Source organism: Phoca vitulina, unplaced genomic scaffold (assembly GCF_004348235.1).
Source record: "Phoca vitulina isolate PV1807 unplaced genomic scaffold, GSC_HSeal_1.0 scaffold47, whole genome shotgun sequence".
NCBI classification, from domain to species: domain Eukaryota; kingdom Metazoa; phylum Chordata; class Mammalia; order Carnivora; family Phocidae; genus Phoca; species Phoca vitulina.
This window is the reverse complement of record NW_022589750.1, coordinates 1,721,770-1,744,212: the sequence shown is the minus strand read 5'-3', so window position 1 is coordinate 1,744,212 and position 22,443 is coordinate 1,721,770. Positions and strand designations below refer to the sequence as shown.

Here is a 22,443-nt window from a genome sequence, read left to right as displayed (position 1 = left end):
TAAAGTTTTTAATGTTTTTAAGAAGGTAAAACATGCACATGGTGGAAAGAAAAAAAAAATCCAAACCGTATACAACAGTGAAAAGAAGGTTCCCTCCTGCCCCTGATCCCCAGCCTCCCATTTCTCATTCCCAGAGGCGACCACTAGCACCAATCCCGTTCTTCTTCCAAAGATACTGGTTGGACTCAGTCATATCTGTACGAGTATATTTCCCCCTTATTTTGAATAGATACTAGCATGCTATGTCCACTCTCCTATACCATGCTTTTCCCCTTAATGGTGCATTCTTTTCTGTATCGACACATACCGAACTTCCTTATTCTTTCAATGAGCTGCATGACTTTGCATTCCCTGGATGGCATTTATTTTTACCAGTCTCCTGCCGAGAGACGTGAAGGAGGTCCGCTCTTTCGCTAATGCAAACACCAGTACAATCATTATCCCCGAAGACAGGTCTTTTTTGCACACAGGGACTAGATCTGTAGGACAAATTCTTTTTTTTTTTTTTTAAGGATTTTATTTATTTATTGAGAGAGAGAGAGTATGAGTGTGAGTAGGGGCAGGGGCAGAGGGAGAAGCAGACTCCCCGCTGAGCAGGGAGCCCGATGTGGGGCTCGATCCCAGGACCCTGAGATCATGACCTGAGCCGAAGGCAGACGCTTAACCGACTGAGCCACCCAGGAGCCCCTGTAAAACAAATTCTTAAAAGCAGACTTGCTGAGTCAAAGACCGTGAGCATCTTTAGGATCCCGCCAATCAAGCAGGTGAAATATGGTATCATCTGAGTTTTAATTTGCATTTGTTTGATTATGAGTGAGGATAAAACCTCATTTATTTGGGTACTTTTCTTTTTTTAATGTACTCTAAGGGCTCTTTATATACTAAAAAAATGAGCCCTTTGTCATATATTTTGCAAATATTTTTCCCGGTCTGTCATTGTCTTCTGAATTTCTTTCTAGGTTTGCATTTTTGGGGGCGATTTTTGGGTTTTTTTTGTTTTTTGTTTTGGTGTTTTCACAGAGGAAAAATTCATATAACGTAAAATGAACCATTTGAAACTGGTCAGTGGCATTTAATACATCCACAGTGTTGTGCAGCACCCCCCTAGTTGCAAAGCATCTTGCTCCTGATATTTTTAATAATTCACTTTTTAAATTTTACGGTACACAATCATAATCACTTTTTTAATGGCTTCTTGGTTTGTTTTGTGTGTGTGTGTGTGTGTGTGTGTGTGTGGCCAAGCTCTTGGCCCATCTGTTCCCTGGCATTTTGGCGCCTTTCTTTCCAGACTGAACTCGGAGCCCACCTTGCCCACTGCAATCCCATCCTCTAGCTCAACTGCTCCTCCTTTCAAACACCTGCTCTCAGACCCCAGCCTGGGCTCCGTCCCACCACCACCCTGCAGGCCCCACCTGACTGGGTGAGCAAGCGCCACCACAGAAAAATCACACAACTGGACATATTTGTTCATTCAACAAGTAATTTTTAACACATCCTAGCTGTCAACACTGGGCGCTGGGTATACATTTGGGGCCGTTGCCCCTAAAGGGTCTCTAACCTCAGCTGGGCCCTCAATTCCTGATGAGCCTTTGTCCCTCGCCATCTTCCTGGCCACCTCCCTCACCACCTTGCAAACCTTCCTGTTTTTCACAGAGATGAGGCTGCGAGGGACGAATGATTTCAACTTCCCACCTCCTACCCACAAACACCAACATGGATCCCAATTCTCTCTACAACCAAGGTCAAGCCGCCTCCTCCCGTTCAAAGCTCGTCCCTCCACCTGTGCTCAGATCTCTCCCCTCCCACCTCCTCTGAGACCCCGATTCATCCCACCACCCGCCTCTCTTCGACCTCTGCCTCTCTCCACTGGTTCTTCCTCCATGATGCATAAACCCACGCAAGTCTCTTCCACTCGAGGAAGGAAGGAGACCAAAGAGAAGACACTCCTCCACACCCAGGTCTCTTCCACATGAAGTAAATCTCTACTCGTTTCCTCTCTACCACTCGCTTTTAGTGTGTTGTTATTTTCAAAGTCATATATGCACACAGTGTAAGGGGTCGGACACAATCACAAGGCCCATACCCCACCCCTCTCCAACTCCCTTCTCCTCAGAGGCAGCTACCTTCACCTCCTTCAGATGTTCCTTCTGGTATTGACCTCCATATTCCCAAACAACCTGCTCACTTTGCTACTTTCTGATTTTCATCTTAAGCATCTCTGGCGTCCTGCTATACGAGGTGAAGACTGAGCTCCCTTCTGCCCCTCTCCCCCACAGCAGAATACTTTCCCTCCTGCCCCCGGCATCCCATACTCCCAAGAGAATGGTATCAATGGAGGTTAGATCAATATTCAATATTTATACTTTCAAGCCTACGTGTAAGTTATCCAGAGTCATCCTGATGACCTTTCTCTTCTAGCGCCAAGTGGTCTTCCCTGAATTACTGTCATTTTAAGAACCTGTTTATTCTCTGAGTTCATCCCTAATTTTGCCCTATACTCTCCTCGGAAAGTCTATATATGCACTCAATACGTTCCAAACGAAGCAGATGTTCCTCTCTTCCATCTCCGTGAAGAAGAGAAGCCTTCTAAGATCTGCTCCATTCCGATCTCGATGTTCTTCATGCCTGTCACCCTGCATCTCCCTTCACCCCATGTTCTTGTTCACCTCTCTGCAGCACCGAAGCCTTACTCAGTCTCTGGATCCCACAGCTTTCTCTTCTGGGTCTACATCTAATAACCTCCTGACAAAGGGAACTCGGCAGAAAAATTTGCCACCTCTGGACATATCAAAATGTCTTTATTCCATCTTCGTTTTGGCTGTTGTGAGAGTCCACGTCTCCCCTAAAATCTCCTCCTCCGTGCTGTGAGGACAGAAGCTGGCCACCTAGGTAAGGACTGGATTTCCCAGAACCCCGGAGTTGGGTGAGACCATACGACTGTTTATTCAGTGGAATGTGAGTAGGAATTATCTGGGCTACTTCCTAGTCAGACCTCTGAGCCAGGGTCTGCCTCCCCCAGGTTTCCTCCTCCCCCTCGCTGCCAGCTATGACGCAGGCAGGCAGCAAGCCAGTCTCGACAGGGCACACGGCGCTGCCCCAGAGCGGTGTCCCTCAGAGGTTACTGTGCATTCAGATCACCTGCGGAACTTCAAACCCAGATACCGATCCGGAAGATGTGTGCGGGGCCTGCGATTTTGCAGGTCTAGCGAGCTCCTAGGTAATGTCAGCGCTGCTGGCCTCCAGACCACACGTCGGAGTACAAGACCCTACAGGATGGCAGAGTTGCCCTGCTCGTCTTGATCTCCGGATGATCTGTGCAGCATGCTGAATTACCCGTGCTGGGCTGTTTCATGGGGGGAAAAAATTAAGTTCTATGTTGTTGAATTGTTGCATTTTTAGCCTTCATCCTAGCACAGCTGGAGTACAGAATTCCAGATTGGAACAACTCAGTAAATAAACTTTCATTTAATCCCTGTTTTCTTTGTTTTTTAAGTTGTTGTGTTGTTGTTTTTTTAAATTTATGTATCCATTTAAATAATCTCTACACCCAATGTGGGGCTCAAACTCACGACCCGGAGATCAAGAGCCACACACCCTTCCAACTGAGCCAGCCAGGCACCCCTAATCTCTGTTTTCAATACAACTGTGCCCTGGGTGGGCCTTTCACACCAAAGACCCTCTGTTTTCCATCTTCAACAAAGAAACCTCCAGCAATCTGATGGGTCGGGATTGAGTGGTTGCACTGATGTATGCATTAAAGGAGAAGATCTGGGGGGCAGGGGGGTCTAACTACTTCAAATAATCCTCCTCATTTTAGTATCACCTACACCCCAGTGTACATGATGCCACTAATTTAAGAGGAAATCAAGTTGCTTTTAAGCTTTCTCCACTGCTGGCTTCATTACCGCTTCACTACTATATCAGTCACCACTTACTCTTCTGTCTTCCAGCTTCTATCTAAAGTTTTGCTATTGATTCCCCTCTCTCTCTCGACCCCTTAATAAAATCCCCTTGTTGTTCTTTGATTAGGATTTTAAAAAGGAGTGAAGTTAAATGCCAGGTCCCTAAGCCGAACTGAAAGTCTCCATTCATTTGCTAAGCCTGTGCCAAGTAGCTTCATTCCCCACCTTCCAGGGGCTGTCCAGATTGACCTTTCCAAAGAAGGTAAACCTGGCCATAACACACTTCTTGAAGATCCTTCAAGGGCTTTCAGAACAAGGTCCAAAGTACTCAGCTTGCAAGCCTTTTCCCGATCTGGCTCCCACTCCAGCCTCGCCGCCGCCACGCCGCACTCGCTCCGCTCAAACTTGAATCCCCGGTGGTACTTGGGCGGCGCCGGGCCCCCCCTCCCCGGCCCCACGCCCTTGCCTGCGCCGCTCCCCTTTTCCGCTGCAGCCTCTCGTCCCCCTGGTTAACCCGCAAGACTCGGCTCCAGCAGCGCTGCCCCCCAGAACCCTCTCTCCGGGCTCCCGCAGGTGCACCCTGCGCACGCCTCGGGGCAAACGTCGACCTCGCTGTCAGCCGAGAGCCCATCCCATTCGTGCCGCATCCCCAGCCCCGGCCGCGTGACCGGCGGCCAGAAAGGGAAGGGGGGAAGGCCGCAAGGAGCCAGCCCCGGGGAACACGCTGCTAAGCCTGGGTGTCCGCGGGGCTCCCGCCCGGGACGAACAATGTAACACTCACCGAGGCCGCCCGTCCCCGGGCCCCGACGGACGGCGGAGCGGGGCGGGCAGGCGGAGCACCCCAGGGCTCCCATCACCCTCACCCAGCACCCGCAGCCGCGCGGGCACTTCTCGTAGAAGACATCAAATCGAGCCCCCGGGCGCGTCGCGGAGGCGCGCGGGGCTGACCGACCTCCAACGCTTCACTACCGCCTCTTCCCACAGGTGGTCGCTAGGGGGCGGCGGCGGCGCAGACCGGGGCAGGCGCTCGATACCCTGGGAGTTGTAGTTCACCAGGCCAGGCGGCGCCGAGCATCCTGGGAATTGTAGTCGCAGCCCCGAGCGCGCCCTACGCAGGCGCAAGCCGACAGCCGCTTCCGGGCTCAAGCGACGCGTTTCGCGGAGGGAGAAAAACTCCGTGGATTTGGGGGGCGGCGCTCCCCAGAGCGGCGATGGCTACCTACAGCTTGGCGAACGAGAGGCTCCGCGCCCTGGAGGATATCGAACGGGAAATCGGCGCCATTCTCCAGAATGCAGGTTCGGGACCCAGCGGCCGGCACCTGCGCTCGCGGCGGTGGGGGGGACCCCAGGTGCCCGCGGGGGCAGCCCCGGCCCTCCCCGGCCAGCCCCGGCCCTCTCTTCGCCCCCGCAGGTACTGTGATCCTGGAACTGTCCAAGGAAAAAACCAACGAGCGGCTCCTGGACCGGCAGGCGGCGGCCTTCACGGCGTCGGTGCAGCACGTGGAGGCGGAGCTGTCGGCTCAGATCCGCTACCTCACCCAGGTGCGTGCGGCGGCAGGTGCTGCGCCCCGCCCCGCCCTCCGCCCCCCGCCCCGCCCCCGCGCTCCGCCCCGCCCTGCCTGGCCTGCGGCATCCTTCGGGACGGGGCTTTGGGGCTTTGGGCCTTGGGGCCGGCGGGGACACCTTTGCAGAACCCTCCCTTCCAGGGTCGGCTTATCTCTCCGGAGGGAAGATATTAAAGGCGGCCTTGCCGGCTTCGCTGGCGCGCATCCCGTGAGCCGCTGGCGGGGAAGTCCCGGGAAAGGACTGGTGACCCGTGCCAAAGCCGCAAGCCTGTGCACTCAGAAACTTGACCTGACCTCGGGGGCCCGAAGCGGCAACGCCCCGAGAAAAGGGACAGGGTTGAGAGGGTTCTCGGGTCTCTTACAACAGCACCCTTCATTAAGTTTTTACAACGTGCCAGACACTGCTTTATCTAATCCTGCAACAGCTCTAGGAGGTAGTTAGGCGTACCCACATTTTACAGGTGAATTAACAAGTTCAGTGACTTACCCTGGGTCACCCAGCCACCTCCCATGTGCCCGAACGGCTTCACATTCAGGGAAGAAACGAGACAAGAGACCTGACGCTCTCTGGGTTGGGGAGCTGGGTAAGGGAAGGGGTGGGTCACTGATCCATGCGAATGTCCTGCAGGTGGCCACAGGGCAGCCCCACGAGGGCTCCAGCTACTCTTCGAGGAAGGACTGTCAGATGGCCCTGAAGCGGGTGGACTACGCTCGCCTCAAGCTCAGCGATGTGGCCCGAATCTGTGAGCAGTTGCTGGAAAACTAGGCCGACCAGGCAGAGCGAGAACTTGGAGGAAGGCCACCACACGGCACCCGGGACAAAACCCAGAGACCTGCAGCGTGGGAAGTCGGGGCTGCCACATACCGGCCCTGCTGGGCAGAGTATCTGAGGACAAAGGGGCAGAAGGTGGGGACGGAGACACTTGGAGATCAAGCCGGCCCGCGACGATGCCCTGGCCCTTCCAGCAGGTGCACACCACGAAAGTGCTGACAAGCTCAGACAGAGATTCAGACACCCAGCACACTTTCTCAAACACCCCGTGTCCCTACCCCGGGCTTCTGCAGACTGGACCAATGAAGACACATTCTTCTTCCCATTGAAAGAGATAAAAGAAGAACTAGGGGTTTTAATAATAAAAACAACAGCAATGAAAACAAGAAGCTCAGACTCACTGGAACATATGTGGGTGATACGGGGATTGAGGAAATAAAACCAAACCGCATGGTGCCTACTGAGGAGGGAGGAAGAGGGGGAGGGCCCAGGCCTGCAGTGGGGAGTCGGGGCAGGAACAGCCGGTGTGTGAAGACAGACTGGGACAAGGGGGCGGTGGGACCCTGAGCGGAGGGGCTGAAGCCAGGAACCATGGTAAGGGGGCAAGGGCATGAGGCCGATGTCTGCAGAAAGAAGAGTCAATAATTATAAAAATAATCTTTAGTAATTAAACACATAATTTGTCTAGGGTGTTACAGTAAAAGGTAGATTTCACATTATAGCATAGGAAAAAAACCCAGGAAGGGTCTACAAGAGGGCAGTGGCCGGATGTTTGTATATTAAACATCAAATAGCTATGGAGTGCCAATTAGGTGCTAGAGATTATTCTAATATGTTAATTACGGCATATGGGGCTGAATAAATCACAGCGTCTACCCTTATGGGTTTCCACTCTCAGCTCAGGCGTTGGAGTCTGATGCCACAGGTATGTAAGGAAGCTGCAAATCTGGAAAAGATAAGGAAATTAAGATATCAGCTCTAAGATTAAGGAAAGTTGGGGGAATGGCTTGAGCTGGGGAATTAGACCCCAAAACATCACCCATACAACCTAGTACAGAGTAGGTGCTCAGTAAAGATCTGTGAATTAAATGAATGGCCCCCACCTCCCACCACAGGTTCATCTCCCCCTAGCCTGCTCTAGCTGCCATCTTATGTTGCTCCAAGCCCTGCCTGGCTCTGAAGGTCAAGCACTGGTCCCTGGGCCTGTGACGGCTTCCTTCCCTCCCTCCCTATTCTGTAAATGTCTCTAGCTGACTCTCCTCATGGCCTATGGTCCGCGGTGCAGACAGCCTGCATATCTGTCTGCCTGGGGCAGGATCCCTGCCAAGGAAGCTCCGAGTCCCCGGGAGAGGGGCCCGGAGGCCCCGCTTACCTGGAGACTGCAGCTGTGAATGGGCCATCCTCTGGCACAGCACATACAGGAGAACGATGGTGAGAATGAAGATGATGGTCAGGAGGGACAGGACGGGCACCATGACTGAGGTCACCGCTGAAGGCCCCACTCTTTCTTCCAGCTGCTTCTGCCTTTCCCCAGCCTCAGGCCCAGCCGCCAGACTGCGGCCCTCGGTGGATGTAGCGATTTCATTGGCACGGGTGAGCTTTTTGTCCAAGGACCGTGCCCCGGCTGGAAGCGTGGGCTGCGCAGTAGACTGCGAGGCGGGTGGCGGGTACGTCTGAGCAGGGGAGCCCATGTCTGAAGGTGCCCTTTGTGTGGGCTCAGGAACCTGGGTGCTGGGAGGAGGTAAGTGCTCCTGGGGGGCCGCACTGCCAGAGTTAGCATATCCACATTCTGGAGAGGCGAGAAGTAAGGAATCACGGCTATGAGATGAGGGGGCCAAGTGAAGAAGCAGTCCAAGAAGAGGGCAGACCGCAACAGGGAAGCACTGGGAAGGGCATGCCTCCTGAACGGGGAGATGGAGAGACCTGGGTTGGAAGCCTGGCTCTGCTACGGGGGGGGGGGGGGTCGCCCCGCGACCTTGTCCCTTGTCTCTTGGCCTCCCTGGGACGCCTTTCTTCCAGCTCTGGAGCAGGGAGGATTTTCCTACCAAGGGCCACAGTAGCTAAGAGGATTAAGGGAAAGCCTGCGTGTAGGTCTCTAGCCCACAGGGCAGTCTGTGCGCCCCGGAAGCTACACCAGACAATTTCTGCTGCGACAGGTTAGAACCTTTTGTGTATTTATTTTAGGAGAAAAATACAGCCGGCGCATCAGCTTTGTGACTTCACAGACGTTATTGCTTTAGGACAAGCTGCTAGTTAAGTTTTTTAAAAGTGGCATGTGTACACATAACAATTTATTCGTCTTATTGTATGTAAATTTTACCTCAAAAGACGAAAAGCACAATAAAGTATTGAGCTCAATAATGCACATGCTGACATGCTTGGGGATGAAGTGTGGTCATGCCTGAAGCTAACTTGGAAATGCATCACAAAAATAAGGTGGGGGCGCCTGGGTGGCTCAGTCCGGGAAGCATCTGCCTTCAGCTCAGGTCCTGATCTCAGGGTCCTGGGATGGAGCCCCCTTTCGGGCTCCCTGCTCAGCTGGGAGTCTGCTCCTCCCTCTGCCCCTCTTCCCCCACCCCCCGACCCCTGCTCCTGCACTCTTTTCTCTCAAAATCTTTTAAAAACAATAAGGTGCATTGATGACGGATAGGATAGACAGATGGGCGTGGACTAAAGCAAATATAGTTAACACGCTGTAAAACTTGCTATTGTAAAATATAAGTTACATTTGCTGTATTTTGTACCTAGCACATAAAAGACGTGAAATACAAATATATAAAAGCCAAATAACGTAGAATCTAGGTGGTGGGCCTATAGATGTTCCCTGAACAATTCTTTCAACTTTTGTGTAAGTCTTTAAATTTCCATAGTGAAATACTGGAAAACAAAAGTAGTGCCTTGCTTTCAAGAAAAAAAGTAAGTAAGAGCACAAGAGGAACTGGCAAAAATCAGGACAGCGATGGTTAGCGACATTGGGTGAATTGGGGTCTAAGGAACTGTGGCTGGCACCAGGTACAATAGGAACGCGAGGTGTCATGGGGAGGGGACAGAGGCAAAGCAGATTGTGAGGGGCAGACCGCTGCCCTGGAGACAGACCCCAGGGAGGAGGGGGAAGCCGTACCTTTGCGATCAAAGCAGCTCATCAACTGTTGAACCCACGAATCTTTGCTGCCCCCACACACACTCCGGGCGCGTAGCTGGAACCTAGGAAGGAAGAAAGCGGTCTCAGCTCTTTCCTCGTTCCAAAGATGTGAAGTCACTGCCGAGAGCCAGTGAGCCCTGTCTGCCCAGACTGGGAAATGCCCAGGTATGTGGGAAAGGGAAAGCAAGGTATGGAGAAGTACGGGGCGAACGGAATCCTGGGAGCAGGCTAGGTCCCCCCGGGAGTTCCAGGTGGAGCCGCGAGGGTCCCGGAGGCCCCCAGAGGCGTTGCGCTCCCAGGGCTCGGTGAGACTACCTGACGTAGGAAATACAGCGATCGTAGGCTCTCAGGTGTTTTCGGAGATGTGCCATGAGCTCCGCCGCCGGAGGGGGGCCGGAAGGAATCCTTTTGTGGCAGTAACAACTCCCGATGGCGCTGCCCTCGTTGCCATCGCCTGGGGTGTGGGGGGCGGGGGGAGACACAGGTGGTCAGCGCAGGGTTCCCGCCCAAAGGGCTCCCCCCGCTGGTACTGCGCCTCTCCCTTCGATCCGATCTGACCCCGGGCCCAACCCCCACGTCACACCCCCAAACACGTCCCGAACACGGCCCGGACCCGGGTGTCCCCCAGCCTGTGCCCCGCCCCGGCTGCACGGGGACCCCGGCTCGTCACTTACTCAACACAACCCCGCGGCCCTCGGCGCCCCCGTGCCCCGCGCCGCCCCCATCCCGTCCGCGGACTCGGGGACCCGGGGGCCAGCGCGGCCCCGGACGAACCTGGCGGAGGCAGCTGCACCAGCAGGAAGAGGAGCGCGAGGAACGGGGCGCGCCGGGGCCAGCTTATCCCGGGGGCCAGGCGGGACCGGAGCGCCGCGTCCAGCGCCATCGTCCCGGGCCCGCGGGAATGCCGGGCAGCCGCGGCCGTCGGCGGCGAGTCCCGGCCGGGGTGTGGGGTGGGCTGGGGGGTGCAGCGCGAGCCGGCGGCGCCCTCCTCCCGCGCTCGCAGCGTCCGAACCGACAGCGCGGTCGGTACTGCGGGCCCGCGCGCGTCCGCCGCCCGCCGCCGCGGGGAAAGCCCCGGAGGCGGGGCTCCGCGCCCCCGCGCCCCCCGCGCCCCCGCGCCGAGAGGAGACGGCCGGGAAGGTGCCCGCAAAGCGAAACGCGAGCGCGGCTGCTGGGCGGGGCGCACGGCGCGGGCGGCGGACCGACTGACTCAGCCTGGCTCCGGGACGCCGTCCGGCCGTCCCCAGGTCAGGCCGCGGCCCCGAGGACTCGCAGGCGCGGCCGCACGGCTCCTTCCACCCCCTCGGCGCTTTCGCTTCCCCGCCGGGCGCCGGCGACTCGGTCACATGCCTGGTGATGGCCCCGGGGAAGTCCGCGAGCCTCGGGCGCACGGGGCGGGGCGGGGCCCCCCGGGTCGCGGGCTCCGGCCGCCCTGCCGTCACGCGCGCCCCGCCAGCCCCGAGGTATTTACCTTCGAAAAGTGGTGGCGGCTGCAGGTACCGGAGTGGTGGAGCGGCCGGGAGGGGCTGGGTCCGCGGGGGCTCCCCGCCGAACCGATCCACGCCGAGGGGATGCCCCGGCTCCGGGTCCCTCCTCCCACACCCTACAGACGGATCCAAAATAATCCCGCCTCACCAAGCCCTTCCCCATAGGATTAGCCCTCCAAATCCAGTCACAAGTCAGACCCTACTTTTGAGGGGTTGAGCCTCAGATTTTGAGGCCCAAATACCATCTCACTCCTGACTACTCATCCTAAACCCTGCTTGCCCGCTTCCAAGCCCAGCCCCCGTTCTCACCCTGAACTCCCACCCTTAGCCCTGAAAAGTTGTCTCAGCTGCTAACACTCACCCAGAGGTCCCACCGTAAGTGACCCTCAAACCCACACCCCCCCCCATTTGGGGACCCAGCCCCAAACCCACCCCTACCCTCTCCCTCACCATACATCCCTTCCTCTGCTCAGTCTGGGCCCAGAACCTGCGGCCCTGAAGACATGGAGTTCGTGTCTGGATACCGAGATGAGTTCCTTGATTTCGCTGCCCTCTTGTTTGGCTGGTTCCGAAAGTTCGCGGCAGAGCGTGGGGCTGGGGGGGGCCGCCTTGAGGGCCGCTGGCGCCAGCTGGAGGCTCAGATCAGAAGGCTGCCCCAGGACCCTGCCCTTTGGGTGCTCCATGTCTTGCCCAACCGTAGTGTGGGCATCAGCCTGGGGCAAGGGGCAGAGCCAGGCCCTGGACCAGGCCTGGGGGTTGCCCGGTTCCTGGGAGATGAGCCCCCACTCCACCTGCGAGACCTAAGCCCCTATGTCAGCTTTGTCAGCCTGGAGGAAGGGGAGGAAGCAGAGGAGGAGGAGGAGGAGGAAGAGAATGGAGAGGAGGACGGTGCAGGCATGGAGAAGGTAGATCCAGAGGAGGATGGGGAGCCAGCCCCCACCAGCAGGGAGTCCCCCCAGGAAGCAAACCCTCCAGGGGAGACAGAGGAGACTGAGCAGGAGGCAGGAGGCGGCGAGGATGATTGCCGAGAGGACAAGGCAGAGGACGAAGCGGGCCCTGAGAGGAGGAAGGGGCGGAGAAGTGGTAAGAACCCCGGGCTGGGCCTTCTGCCCTTTGGAAGACCCCCTCTACCAGGAAGCCTAGCCAGAAGTCACCAACGGTGGCCTACAGGCCAGTCTGGCCAGAAAAGGTGTTTTCATTGACCCACAATGTTTTTCGTTTTGTTGGGTTTTTTTTTTTTGAGCCAACATTTATACATTGACAGAAAAAAATTCCAGAAAGTTCCAGCAGCAGGTCCACACTTCTGCATGGCCACACACACCCCGGCACTGTGCAGCAGGCGTCCCCTTCCGATGAGGCATCCCCTCTCTACCCTCTCCCCTCTGTTCACTTAGTTGACCCGCCTAGCCCCTGTAGGCATGACGTTCATACTCCTGACCCTGACCATCTTTGCTGCTCCCCGCCCTTGACTTTTCCCTTCTTTCCCAGAGGCTGCCCCCCTGCACCTTTCCTGCCTCTTACTGGTGACCGATGAACATGGCACCATCTTGGGCATTGACCTGCTAATGGATGGAACCCAGGGGAGTGCAGGCAAGGGCTCAGGGACCGAGAACCTGGTTCCTCGGGCCTATGCTCTCCTCTGCCACAGCATGGCCTGCCCCATGGGCTCCGGAGACCCTCGAAAGCCCCGACAGCTCACTGTGGGAGACGCCCAGCTGCATCGGTACAAAAACCTGGTATCTGAGGTTGGGGAGGCCTCGGGACCTGGACCCCTGAGCCCCCCAGCCTGACAGTCTCCACCCCCATTCAGAGACTTGGAGAGTCTGGTCCCGAGGCTGGGCGTGAAGTTAGCCAAGACGCCGATGCGGACGTGGGGTCCCCGGCCAGGCTTCACGTTTGCCTCCCTCCGGGCTCGAACCTGCCATGTCTGCCATAGGCATAGCTTTGAGGTGAAGCTGACACCTTGGTGAGCAGCCTGAAGGATGGAGTGAGAGGGAGGGAGACCCCCAACACTCGGGCAAGCAGAGAAAGCTGGCTGGTGGGGGGGGGGGGGCGTGCAGCAGACAGAGTGAGGGTCCAGGAAGTCGATGGGGAGAAAAGCAAGCTGTTAGGACCAGAGTATGCGGAAAAGCAGACCAGATGATACATGGGCAGCTGTAGGACACAGAGCAGGCCGAGGACCTACGGAGATGAACGCTGGGTGCCCACCACCCCCTGTGACCCCAGCCCCCAGTGTAGTGCCGTCTTGTACTGTGGAGAGGCTTGTCTCCGGGCCGACTGGCGCCGATGCCCAGATGACGTGAGCCACCGATTTTGGTGCCCGAGGCTTGCAGGCTTCATGGAGCGGGCCGGGGAGCTGGCAAGTCTGCCTTTTACCTACACTGCAGGTACCACAAGGCCACGGGGCTGGGGGGCGGGCGGGACTGAGACAGGGGTTTGGGACTGGGCCTGGGCACCTGGGTACAGGGTCCCGGGCCTGCAGGAGAAGTGCTTGGGGCCGGACTGCAGGAGCGAGGCCCGGATTCTGGGGGTTTAGGGCTGGGGGTCAGAGCCCTGGGGCTGAAGACAGGGTCTGGAGCTGAGGAGTGCGAGGAGCCTGCGCCCCTGAGAGAGCTCAGGGGATTCGGGAACAGGGGTGCATGCACTTGCTGCCCAGCTCTGCCGGTAACTGGGGACCATGAACTAATCACTTGAATTTTTAGACCCTCAGTTTCCTCATCTGTAAAATGAGTATATTAACCAAAGCTAAACCCCAGGGAATTGACACTCGCTGGTGTCCGCTCTACTGTAGACACTCGGAAATGTTGGTTCTCTCCAGGCCTAGAACCAGCTTCAGACCCAGGGCCCTTGAGAGAAACTGAGAAGAGCTATAGTCTGGGGTCCTAGCCCCCAGGCCCTCACCCCCTCCCCTCCTCCCTCTCCAGAGGTGACCAGTGAAACCTTCAACAAGGAGGCCTTTCTGGCCTCACGGGGCCTCACTCGCGGCTACTGGACCCAGCTCAGCATGCTGATTCCAGGCCCTGGCGCCCCCAGGCGCCCCCGGGGCAGCACGCCAGCCCTGAGCCTTCTTCTTGGTGGTTCGTGGGGCCTCTCTTCAGGCATGGGCCCCTCAGCGCAGAGGGAAGGATGGGGGAGAAAACGGTTGTCCAGGCCCCAGATAACCCCTCCACGTACACACCCAACTCCATTACCACCACCGTGGCCATTTCAGGCCTTTCCCCAATCCTCAAAGTAGTCACCACTGCCCACCCCATTGGGAAGCCCCATCCACAGGCAACCTCCCATTCCTCTTGCTGCAGCTCCAGGGAATACAGCTCCTTTGGAAGGAAGAAGGGGATGTGCCGGGTGGGGGTCTCCCTGACCCCAGGATCCTCTTCTTCCTTCCATTCTTTCAGGAGATCCCTACCAGCTTCTCCAGGGGGATGGGCCCGCCCTGATGCCTCCTGTGCCCCCAGATCCACCCAGGGGCGTCTTTGGTGAGCTGGAGGGGCCCCGAGGGGGCAAGAGGTAGGGACAGGGACTGGAGCGCCAGCAGTCTGAATGGCTGAGAAAAAGGGGGCTCTTAGACTGGAAGGGGCTGCTGGGGTCCAGACCGGGGCCAGGTCCCCCAGTAACCCGCTCTCCCCAGGCTCGTGGCAGGATTACTACACGTGGAGGGGCCTCAGCTTGGACTCCCCCATGGCCGTGCTTCTCACCTACCCGCTGACTGTGTATTACGTCATCACCCACCTGGTGCCCCAGTCCTGTAAGGAGAGCAGAGCGGCGGGACCGAGGGGGGCAGGGAGCTGGAGGGGGACAAGAGGAAGGGAGGCCATCTTCTTAAGCGGCTAACTTCTCACCCAGTCCCTGAGCTCAACATCCAGAACAAGCAATCACTGAAAATCCACGTGGTGGAAGCCGGGAAGGAGTTCGACCTGGTCATGGTGTTTTGGGTAAGTCCCTCCAGGACCCGAGGTTGGGCATTTGGGTGTGGAGCTGGCCGTGGGGTGGGACCCTGATCTGTCCTCTCCGTCCTTCAGGAGCTCCTGGTCTTGCTCCCCCACGTGGCCCTGGAGCTGCAGTTTGTGGGTGATGGCCTGCCCCCTGACAGTGACCAGCAGCATTTTACCCTGCAGAGGGTGAGGGCTGGGGGAGGTGTCCTCCTTCCTTCTGCTCTCCCCTTGCCTAGCGCCTCCCAGTGCCCTAACTTCCAGCGGTGTCTCCACTCTGCTCCCGGCTCCCCAGGATGGCCCAGAGGTGTCTGTCCGTCCTGGTTCCGGGGTATCCGCGCGGCTCGGCTCCAGCACTAAGGAGAAGGGGGGCCGCAGGGACCTGCAGATCAAGGTGTCTGCACGGCCCTACCACCTGCTCCAGGGGCCCAAACCCGACCTGGTTATCGGTAAGAGCCTGGGGTAGGAGTGTGGGGACCTGGGAGAAGGCCGAGGGCGACAGCTTCTGCACGCTCTCCCGCTCTCCCTCGGTCTGCAGGATTTAACTCCGGCTTTGGTCTCAAGGACACGTGGCTGAGCTCGCTGCCCCGGCTACAGGTGGGGGGTGGGCGAAAAGGGACCTGCTCTCCCCTCCTGCCTCCACCCCACCCCCCTTCTCCGATAGCTGCTTCTTCCCACCCTCTGCTCCAGACCCGGGGCGCGCCCAGGGCCCTCCCGACCCTGTCTGTCTGTCTGTCCGCCCGCCTCGTGCCTCCCTCCCTGTCTGTCTGGGTCCCCGGTTTCCACCCCCGTCTGCGCCCCTGGCGCCTGGGGAGGGGCTGGGCGGAGGCGCCGTTCCCAGAGTCAGAGGCCCGCGCCCACCGCAGTCCCTCCGAGTCCCGGCCTTCTTCACCGAGAGCAGCGAGTACGGCTGTGTGATGGACGACCAGACCATGGCTGTGGCCACGGGAGGGGGCACCAGCCCCCCGCGGCCCAACCCCTTCCGCTCCCCCTTTCGCCTGCGAGCCGCCGACAACTGCATGCCCTGGTAAGGACCCGCGACCCCCGCGGGGTCCTCCGCCCTCCGGGGACCCCCTCCCCGCGACCCCCGCCCCCGCGGGCCTCCACACCGCGCGCACACGGCGGGCTGGATCCGGCTCCCGGGACCCCGCCCACTCTCCCATCCCCAGGGGCCCCCGTCCCCGACCCCCGCCCCGCCCCGCCCCGCGGAAGCCCCGCCCCTGAAGGCGCCACGCCCCCTCAGGTACTGCAACGCCTTCATCTTCCACCTGGTCTACAAGCCCCCGCAGGGGAGCGGGACCCGCCCGGCGCACGGGCCCGCGCCCCCGGTCCCGACCCCCGCCGCGCCCCCCGCCCCCGCCCGCAGGCGCCGAGGGGAGAAGAAACCCGGGCGGGGGGCCCGCCGGCGCAGGTGAGGGCTCAGGTGTGGCCGCCCAGCCCTCCCCCTCGCACGTCCGGGGAGGGAGAACCGAAACGCTCACGGCCCGGGGGAGGCCGGTTGGCGGAGCTCGCAGAGGTAAATAAAAGTACTTGTTTGAAACCACCGACGCTCTGGTTACACACCCATAACCGGGTCGTTAAACGTAGAGGGAGGAAAAGGATTTCGGGATGATTCATTTTCCTCCAGCTTCTTTCAGCCCCTCGACGGCTGTCCCCTCTTCCCTGCGGCTCCGACTCCGACCCTCCTTGGTGATCCCAAACTCCTGATGTATGTGTGTAAGTCACTGTAGGCCCCAGTAACCCTCAGGGGCCCGCCCCAAGGCAAGGCAAGACCCAGGAGCGGAGAGGGGCTTCTCACTAGCGGGCAGGGGACGCACACGAGCTCCTGGGGGCGCACAGGCCTTCGTTTAGGGGCCGCGAAAGGCCCCCAGCCACCCACCCGTGGGCCATCCTTGTCCTTCTCTCATTCCTCATATGCAACGAAGAACCAGCTTGTGCTGAGTCCACTGCGAATGTCACTCAAACCCAGTTCATGTCCGCTCTCACTGCCCACTCGACGAGTCCGGCAGAGAATTCTTTCTACGACATTACTTCCCTGCTTAAATCCCTCCGGTGACTTTCCTCCACTCTTAAAATCCCCTGAGTGTGGGCTGGGTTTAGTGACTCAGTCATTAAAGTACAGAAAGGGAAGAGTAGGGGCGCCTGGGTGGCTCAGTTGGTTAGGCGACTGCCTTCGGCTCAGGTCATGATCCTGGAGTCCTGGGATCGAGTCCCGCATCGGGCTCCCTGCTCAGCAGGGAGTCTGCTTCTCCCTCTGACCCTCCCCCCCTCATGTGCTCTCTCTCTCATTCTCTCTCTCAAATAAATAAATAAAATCTTTAAAAAAAAAAAAAAGACAGGGAAGAGTAATGGAGAAACTTGGCAGACACCACCTTGACCAAGTGATGAAGGTTGATGAGCGTAAGTCACGGGGACATCATGTGCTCCCTGACATGTTGCAGTGAGAAAGCCACATCACCTTCCTATTCCTCCCAAAAATCCATAACCTTGGTCTGACCCTGAGAAAACAGCAGACAAATCCACACTGTGGGACAGTCTACAAGATGCCTGGCCACTCTTCTTCCAAAGTGTTCCAAAGTCATCGAAGGCAAGAAAAGACCCAAGAAACTGACAGACTGGAAGGGAGTACGGAGACGTGACATCTAACTATGATGTGGTCTCCTGGATTGGATCCTGGGGCAGAAAAAGGACATTAGCAGAAAAACTGGAGGAGGAATCCAAATAAAATCTGTAGGGTTTAGCTAACGGTATTGTGTCGATGTTAATTTCTTCCTTTTGATAAACACGCTATATGTCTTATAGGTTCTTCTCTCCCTTTCTGTTATTCTCTTTTATTATAAATATTTTGGGCGTCAAAGTTTCCAAATACACACAAAAGCCCAGAGACTGCATCATGAATCTCTATGTACTGATCTCTCAGCTTCAACAATTATCAACGTTTTTCTTATTTTATTATTACTTCTTGGGAATCTATGACATAAGAAGACATGTGTATATATTTGGTCTTGTCCAGGTTCCTGGCACAAGAGCTTCTGAAACCCTTGGAATCTCCTTAGTGAAAGGGGTCTTGGGTTATTCATCATAAGCCCTTCCAACCATACCTGAGTTTATGCTAATGAGGTGACCCTAGGTGGACCCCTATTGAACTTCATGATGGAGGCCGCCTGCTAGTAATAGTGTGAGTAGAGTGCTGGAATTTTCACCCCACTTTTCAACCGCCAAGGAGTGGCGAGGGGGCTGCAGACTGAGTTAACCACCAGGATTTCATCAATCACGCTTACATAATAGAACCGCCATAAAAACCCCTAACCAATGGGGTTCAGAGAGCGTCCGTGTTGGTGAGCACGCTGAGGTAGGTTCTGAGGGTGGTGCAGCTGGGGAGGGCGTGGGGGCTCCACCCCACCCCACTGCCCACCCCTTGCCCTGTGCATCTCTTCCATGTGCCAGTCCCTCAGTTGGTAATAGGAAACTGTGTTCCTGAGTGCCATGAACCATTTTAGTAAATTAGTGGACCTGCAGAGGGGGTCACGGGAACCCTCAATTTATAATCAGTCGGTCAGAAGTACCGGAGACCCGGGACTTGTGCCTGGCATCTAAAGTGGGGGCGGCCTTCGGGGATTAAGCTCATTCTGGGTACTTAGTGTGAGACTTGACTAAAGAGGACGACATCCTGGGTGCGAAGCCGCACTGGCCAAGCAATTTCTCGCCCCACAGGCCGCTATCTGGGCATGTGGAGAATCGGTTGGTGTGGGGAAACACACACACACACACACACACACACAACTTTGGGTGTCAGAGTGCCGGTAGTAAAAACAGCTAATCGTTAGTGTCAGAAGTGAGCTACACTGGCCTTGGCTCACAGAAACATGTGGTTTGGGAAGAGAAAGGAGGAAGGGTAGGGGATGAGGAGCCCTTACCTTCCCGGGTGGCCACGCGCTCACTCCCGCTGCGAACAGCAGAGGTCCGCACTCAGTTACCCAAGGTAAACTGACCACTGGAATTTAGAATTGGACCCAACTCCCAAGGAGCTAGTTCCCTGGTTGCCTAAGGAAATGGAAACTAGTAAGAAAAATGGGAAACACACCATCCCTTGGTGATTATCTGTAATGGCTAAAATAAGATTTAAAAAGAGTTCTAGTTTGGGCTTTGGTGCTAGACGGAGCTCAGGTTTTGGTCAGCCTAAGCTTCGGCTGCTAGCCTCAGAGATGGCCACAGAGAGTCACCGAGAAGGCTGTCAATGTGGGCGGGGGGGGTGGTACAAAACCACAGAATTACTGAAACCAGACACCAGCGGGTATAGCGTGAAAGAGTTGCCCCATTTTGTAGATTGGTATCATCAACTTCCTGGAGAACCTTTTTAAAAGTGGATTGTGAGGGTGCCTGGGTGGCTCAGATGGTTAAGCGTCTGCCTTCAGCTCAGGTCATGATCCCAGGGTCCTGGGATCGAGCCCCGCGTCGGGCTCCCTGCTCAGCGGGGAGCCTGCTTCTCCCTCTGCCTGCCGCTCCCCCCTGCTTGGCTCTCTCTCTTTCTCTATGTATCAAATAAATAAAATCTTTAAAAAAAAAAAAAAAGTGGATTGTGAAAGAGACTAACTTAAGGGCAATATCCTTGGCTTTAAATGCTGCAAGGTAGAACTGGGTGGACGCAGGACCCACAGCTTCCTCTTAAACCACCACAGGTGGTTGCACGCAATCCAGACACGCAGGACGTTATTCCTGGGGAATAATCCCGAAGCCACCCAGCGGCCACCAAGAGTCCCCTCTTTGGCATACACTCAGGGACCGTGGAAAAGGCCTTAGTGTGAGTAACGTAAAACCCTCCTCTCTCCCCTATTACTCGGGAAATTCCAAGATTTTGAGAAGCACCGTGCCAGGAACTGGGACAAAGACCAAATACAGATTAGTCTACCGCAAGATCACACCCCCCGCCCCCCAGCTTCTTTCCGGAGTGTTTGCGAGCACAGTCCAGACATTCATCATCTCACTTACGTGCATCTGTAACTAACAAGGGCTCGTCACAGATGTAACCACCGTGCCATTGTCGTACCCAACAAAATCAGCAAGTACCCTCTAATATCTTACGACACCCAGTTCACATTCAAATGTCTTTGATTATCTCAAAGGCGGCTTTTACAGCTGATTTGTTCCAAGAAATAAACAAGGTCCACAGGTGGCTTTGGCTGTTGTTGTCCCTTCGGTCTCTTTAATCTGTGAGGGAATTCCCTCCCTTTTCTTTCTTTTTGGTTTCCATGCCACCGGTTCGACGGGAAACAGAATCTTCGTCCTATAGAATCTTCCTCATTCTGGATCTGGCTGATGGCTTCCTCGGGATGTTTTCTGCTGTGTTTTTTTTGTTTTGGGGTTTTTTTTGTTTCGTTTTGTTTTTTAATTTCCTCATTTATCTTCCTTCGTTCCTGTAAGCTGGTAATTAGATCTAGATGGGAAGACACTAGGCTGATCTCATGCCACTTCCCACCCCCTCTCTACCCTCCAGCCAGATGCCTCTAAATAGACACAGTGCTCTCTCATCATGGAACTTCCCCATTTTCTTGCTCAACCGATGTCGTCTCAGCCTAAACATCACTTCCTTAGGAAAGGAGAACTTCCCTGACTCCCTGATAAGGGTAGACAACCCCCCCACGCAAAGTTCTCAGAGCGCCCTGTATATCTCCTAAAACCATAAAAGGGAAGCCCAGGTCCCTGGTGAATTGAGGGGAAAGAAAACTTTTTACCACTCCCTTGGCCAGAAAATAACCTTTCCCTGCATTCCTGGCATCTACTGCCTAAAAAGTAGGAAAGGATATGGTTATCTCTGAGCGGCAGGATTACTGAGGATTTGCTTGCTCTTCTGGTTTATCTGTGTTGCTCATTTTTCTTCCATGAGCACGCAGTACTTGTGTAATAAAAATGTTTAATTCACAAATCGTTGCCTTTAATAATTCACTCACTAAACACTGAGTGAATGCAAGCAAGGCTTTGTGTGGTACGTGAGAGATGTGATGGGGGAAAACAGACAGACAGTGTCCCTGCCTCCGTGAAGCTTACGGTCAGCGGCAGGGGTCCGTAAACCGTAGCCTCTAGCCCGACCCAGCCCTCTGCCTGCTTTTGGATGAGCGGCAAGCTAAGAAACCAAAAGAAGAAGATTCTGTGATGTGAAAATTATATGAAATTCAAATTGCAGTGTCCATCAATTTATATCAAAATAGACCCCACAGCTATTTATTTATGTATTGTCTGGGCGACTTTCATGATACAAACAGCAGGGTTTTGAATATTGTACTTGCGACAGAAACCCTATGGCCCTACAGAGCCTAAAATATCCTCTAACAGGCTCTTCGTAGAAGAAGTACTCTGACCTCTGGCTAGGGCAAGATATTCTTTAACCTTTTTTTAAGATTTTATCTTATTTATTCAAGAGAGAGCATGAGCAGGGGGAGCAGCAGAGGGAGACGGAGAAGCAGACTCCCCGCTGAGCAGGGAGCCCGATGGGATGCGGCGCTTGAAGCCAGGACCCGGAGATCATGACCTGAGCTGAATGACCTGAAGGCAGATGCTTAACCAACTGAGCCACCTAGGCACTCCAGGGCAAGATTTTTTAAAATGCAGGGGCGTTTGGCTGGCTTAGTTGGAAGAGCACGTGACTCTTGATCTCAGGGTCGTTAGTTCGAGACCCCCACGTTGGGCATAGAGATTACGTAAATAGATAAGTAAACTTAAAAGAGAAGATTTTCGGGGCGCCTGGGTGGCTCAGTTGGTTAAGCATCTGTCTTCAGCTCAGGTCATGATCTCAGGGTCCTGGGATCGAGTCCCGCATTGGGCTCCCTGCTCAGTGGGGACCCTGCTTCTTCCTCTCCCATTCCCCCTGCTTGTGCTCTCTCTCTCTGACAAATAAATAAGGAAAATCTTAAAAAGAAAGGTTTTCAAAATGCAGATTTATGAGATTTTGTGTAGGTCATAAAGTCAATTTAGTGGGCCTCAAACAGCATTCTTTTTTTTTTAAATGAAATAGAATAGAATAAAACTATTAGGTGTATCATGTGTCATGAGAGTGAATATTATTTTCTGAGACATTTGCTTCACTTACATCTACCATATATGTTCAGTGTGTGTGTGTGTGCTGCATCATGAGATGAGATGTGTTCTTTACTGTAGACCATGGTCAAACATCTGAAAGTCACAGGCTTGGAGGGAGGCCTGGAAGACACGGAGAAGTCACCAGGAAGTTCTAGTACAGTGTGACTGGTGTGATGATGAAAAGTTCCAGACTCTTAGAGACACAGAGGAGGCACTTAAGACAGCCTTGAGGTATCAGGGAAGGCTTCCTGGAAGAAATGACATCTAAGCAGTAACCTGAAGGACAAGTAGGGGTTAGCCAGGTAAAGAAGAGAAAAGATGGTAATAGCATGTGCAAAGGCCCTGGGGCAAAAGTAAGTAAGGGGTTTGGGAGAAACTACAAGGAGTTCAGTACTGTTAGAGTTTAGAATGAGATGAGGCTTTTTTATCCCCATCCCTCTCCATCACGTCACACCTCCATTTTCCCTGAGCGCTTATCCCAGTTGCCTTATTATTTATTTGTTTACATTATTTATTTATTTATTTACAATTTATCCTTCAACACACTTGAAAAAGTAAATTCCACAAAAGGG

General features: G+C 55.3%; 3 protein-coding genes across 5 annotated transcripts; 2 read left to right on the top strand and 1 right to left on the bottom strand.

Moving 5' to 3' along the window:
• The first annotated feature begins 5,020 nt into the window (after positions 1–5,020).
• Positions 5,021–6,641, top strand: MED11 (mediator complex subunit 11). Its single transcript, XM_032432131.1, has 3 exons — positions 5,021–5,198; positions 5,314–5,444; positions 6,096–6,641. The coding sequence occupies exons 1-3, from the start codon at positions 5,114–5,116 to the stop codon at positions 6,231–6,233; spliced, it is 354 nt and encodes a 117-aa protein (XP_032288022.1). The 5' UTR covers positions 5,021–5,113; the 3' UTR covers positions 6,234–6,641.
• Positions 6,586–10,372, bottom strand: CXCL16 (C-X-C motif chemokine ligand 16). The gene is made up of 5 exons (XM_032432130.1): positions 10,156–10,372; positions 9,697–9,835; positions 9,361–9,443; positions 7,612–8,028; positions 6,586–7,185 (listed from the first exon to the last, which is right to left on the bottom strand). The coding sequence occupies exons 1-5, from the start codon at positions 10,262–10,264 to the stop codon at positions 7,139–7,141; spliced, it is 795 nt and encodes a 264-aa protein (XP_032288021.1). The 5' UTR covers positions 10,265–10,372; the 3' UTR covers positions 6,586–7,138.
• A 999-nt stretch (positions 10,373–11,371) lies between these two features.
• Positions 11,372–16,212, top strand: ZMYND15 (zinc finger MYND-type containing 15). Of its 3 annotated transcripts, none has more exons than XM_032432126.1 (13): positions 11,372–11,951; positions 12,357–12,591; positions 12,679–12,834; positions 13,095–13,255; positions 13,793–13,945; positions 14,264–14,344; positions 14,497–14,613; positions 14,712–14,800; positions 14,888–14,986; positions 15,093–15,246; positions 15,336–15,394; positions 15,664–15,824; positions 16,041–16,212. In XM_032432126.1, the coding sequence occupies exons 1-13, from the start codon at positions 11,372–11,374 to the stop codon at positions 16,210–16,212; spliced, it is 2,217 nt and encodes a 738-aa protein (XP_032288017.1). The 3 variants fall into 3 exon arrangements, with proteins under 3 accessions (XP_032288017.1, XP_032288016.1, XP_032288018.1); XM_032432125.1 differs by having other exon boundaries at positions 15,300–15,394; XM_032432127.1 differs by lacking the exon at positions 14,497–14,613.
• The last annotated feature ends 6,231 nt before the right edge of the window (positions 16,213–22,443 follow it).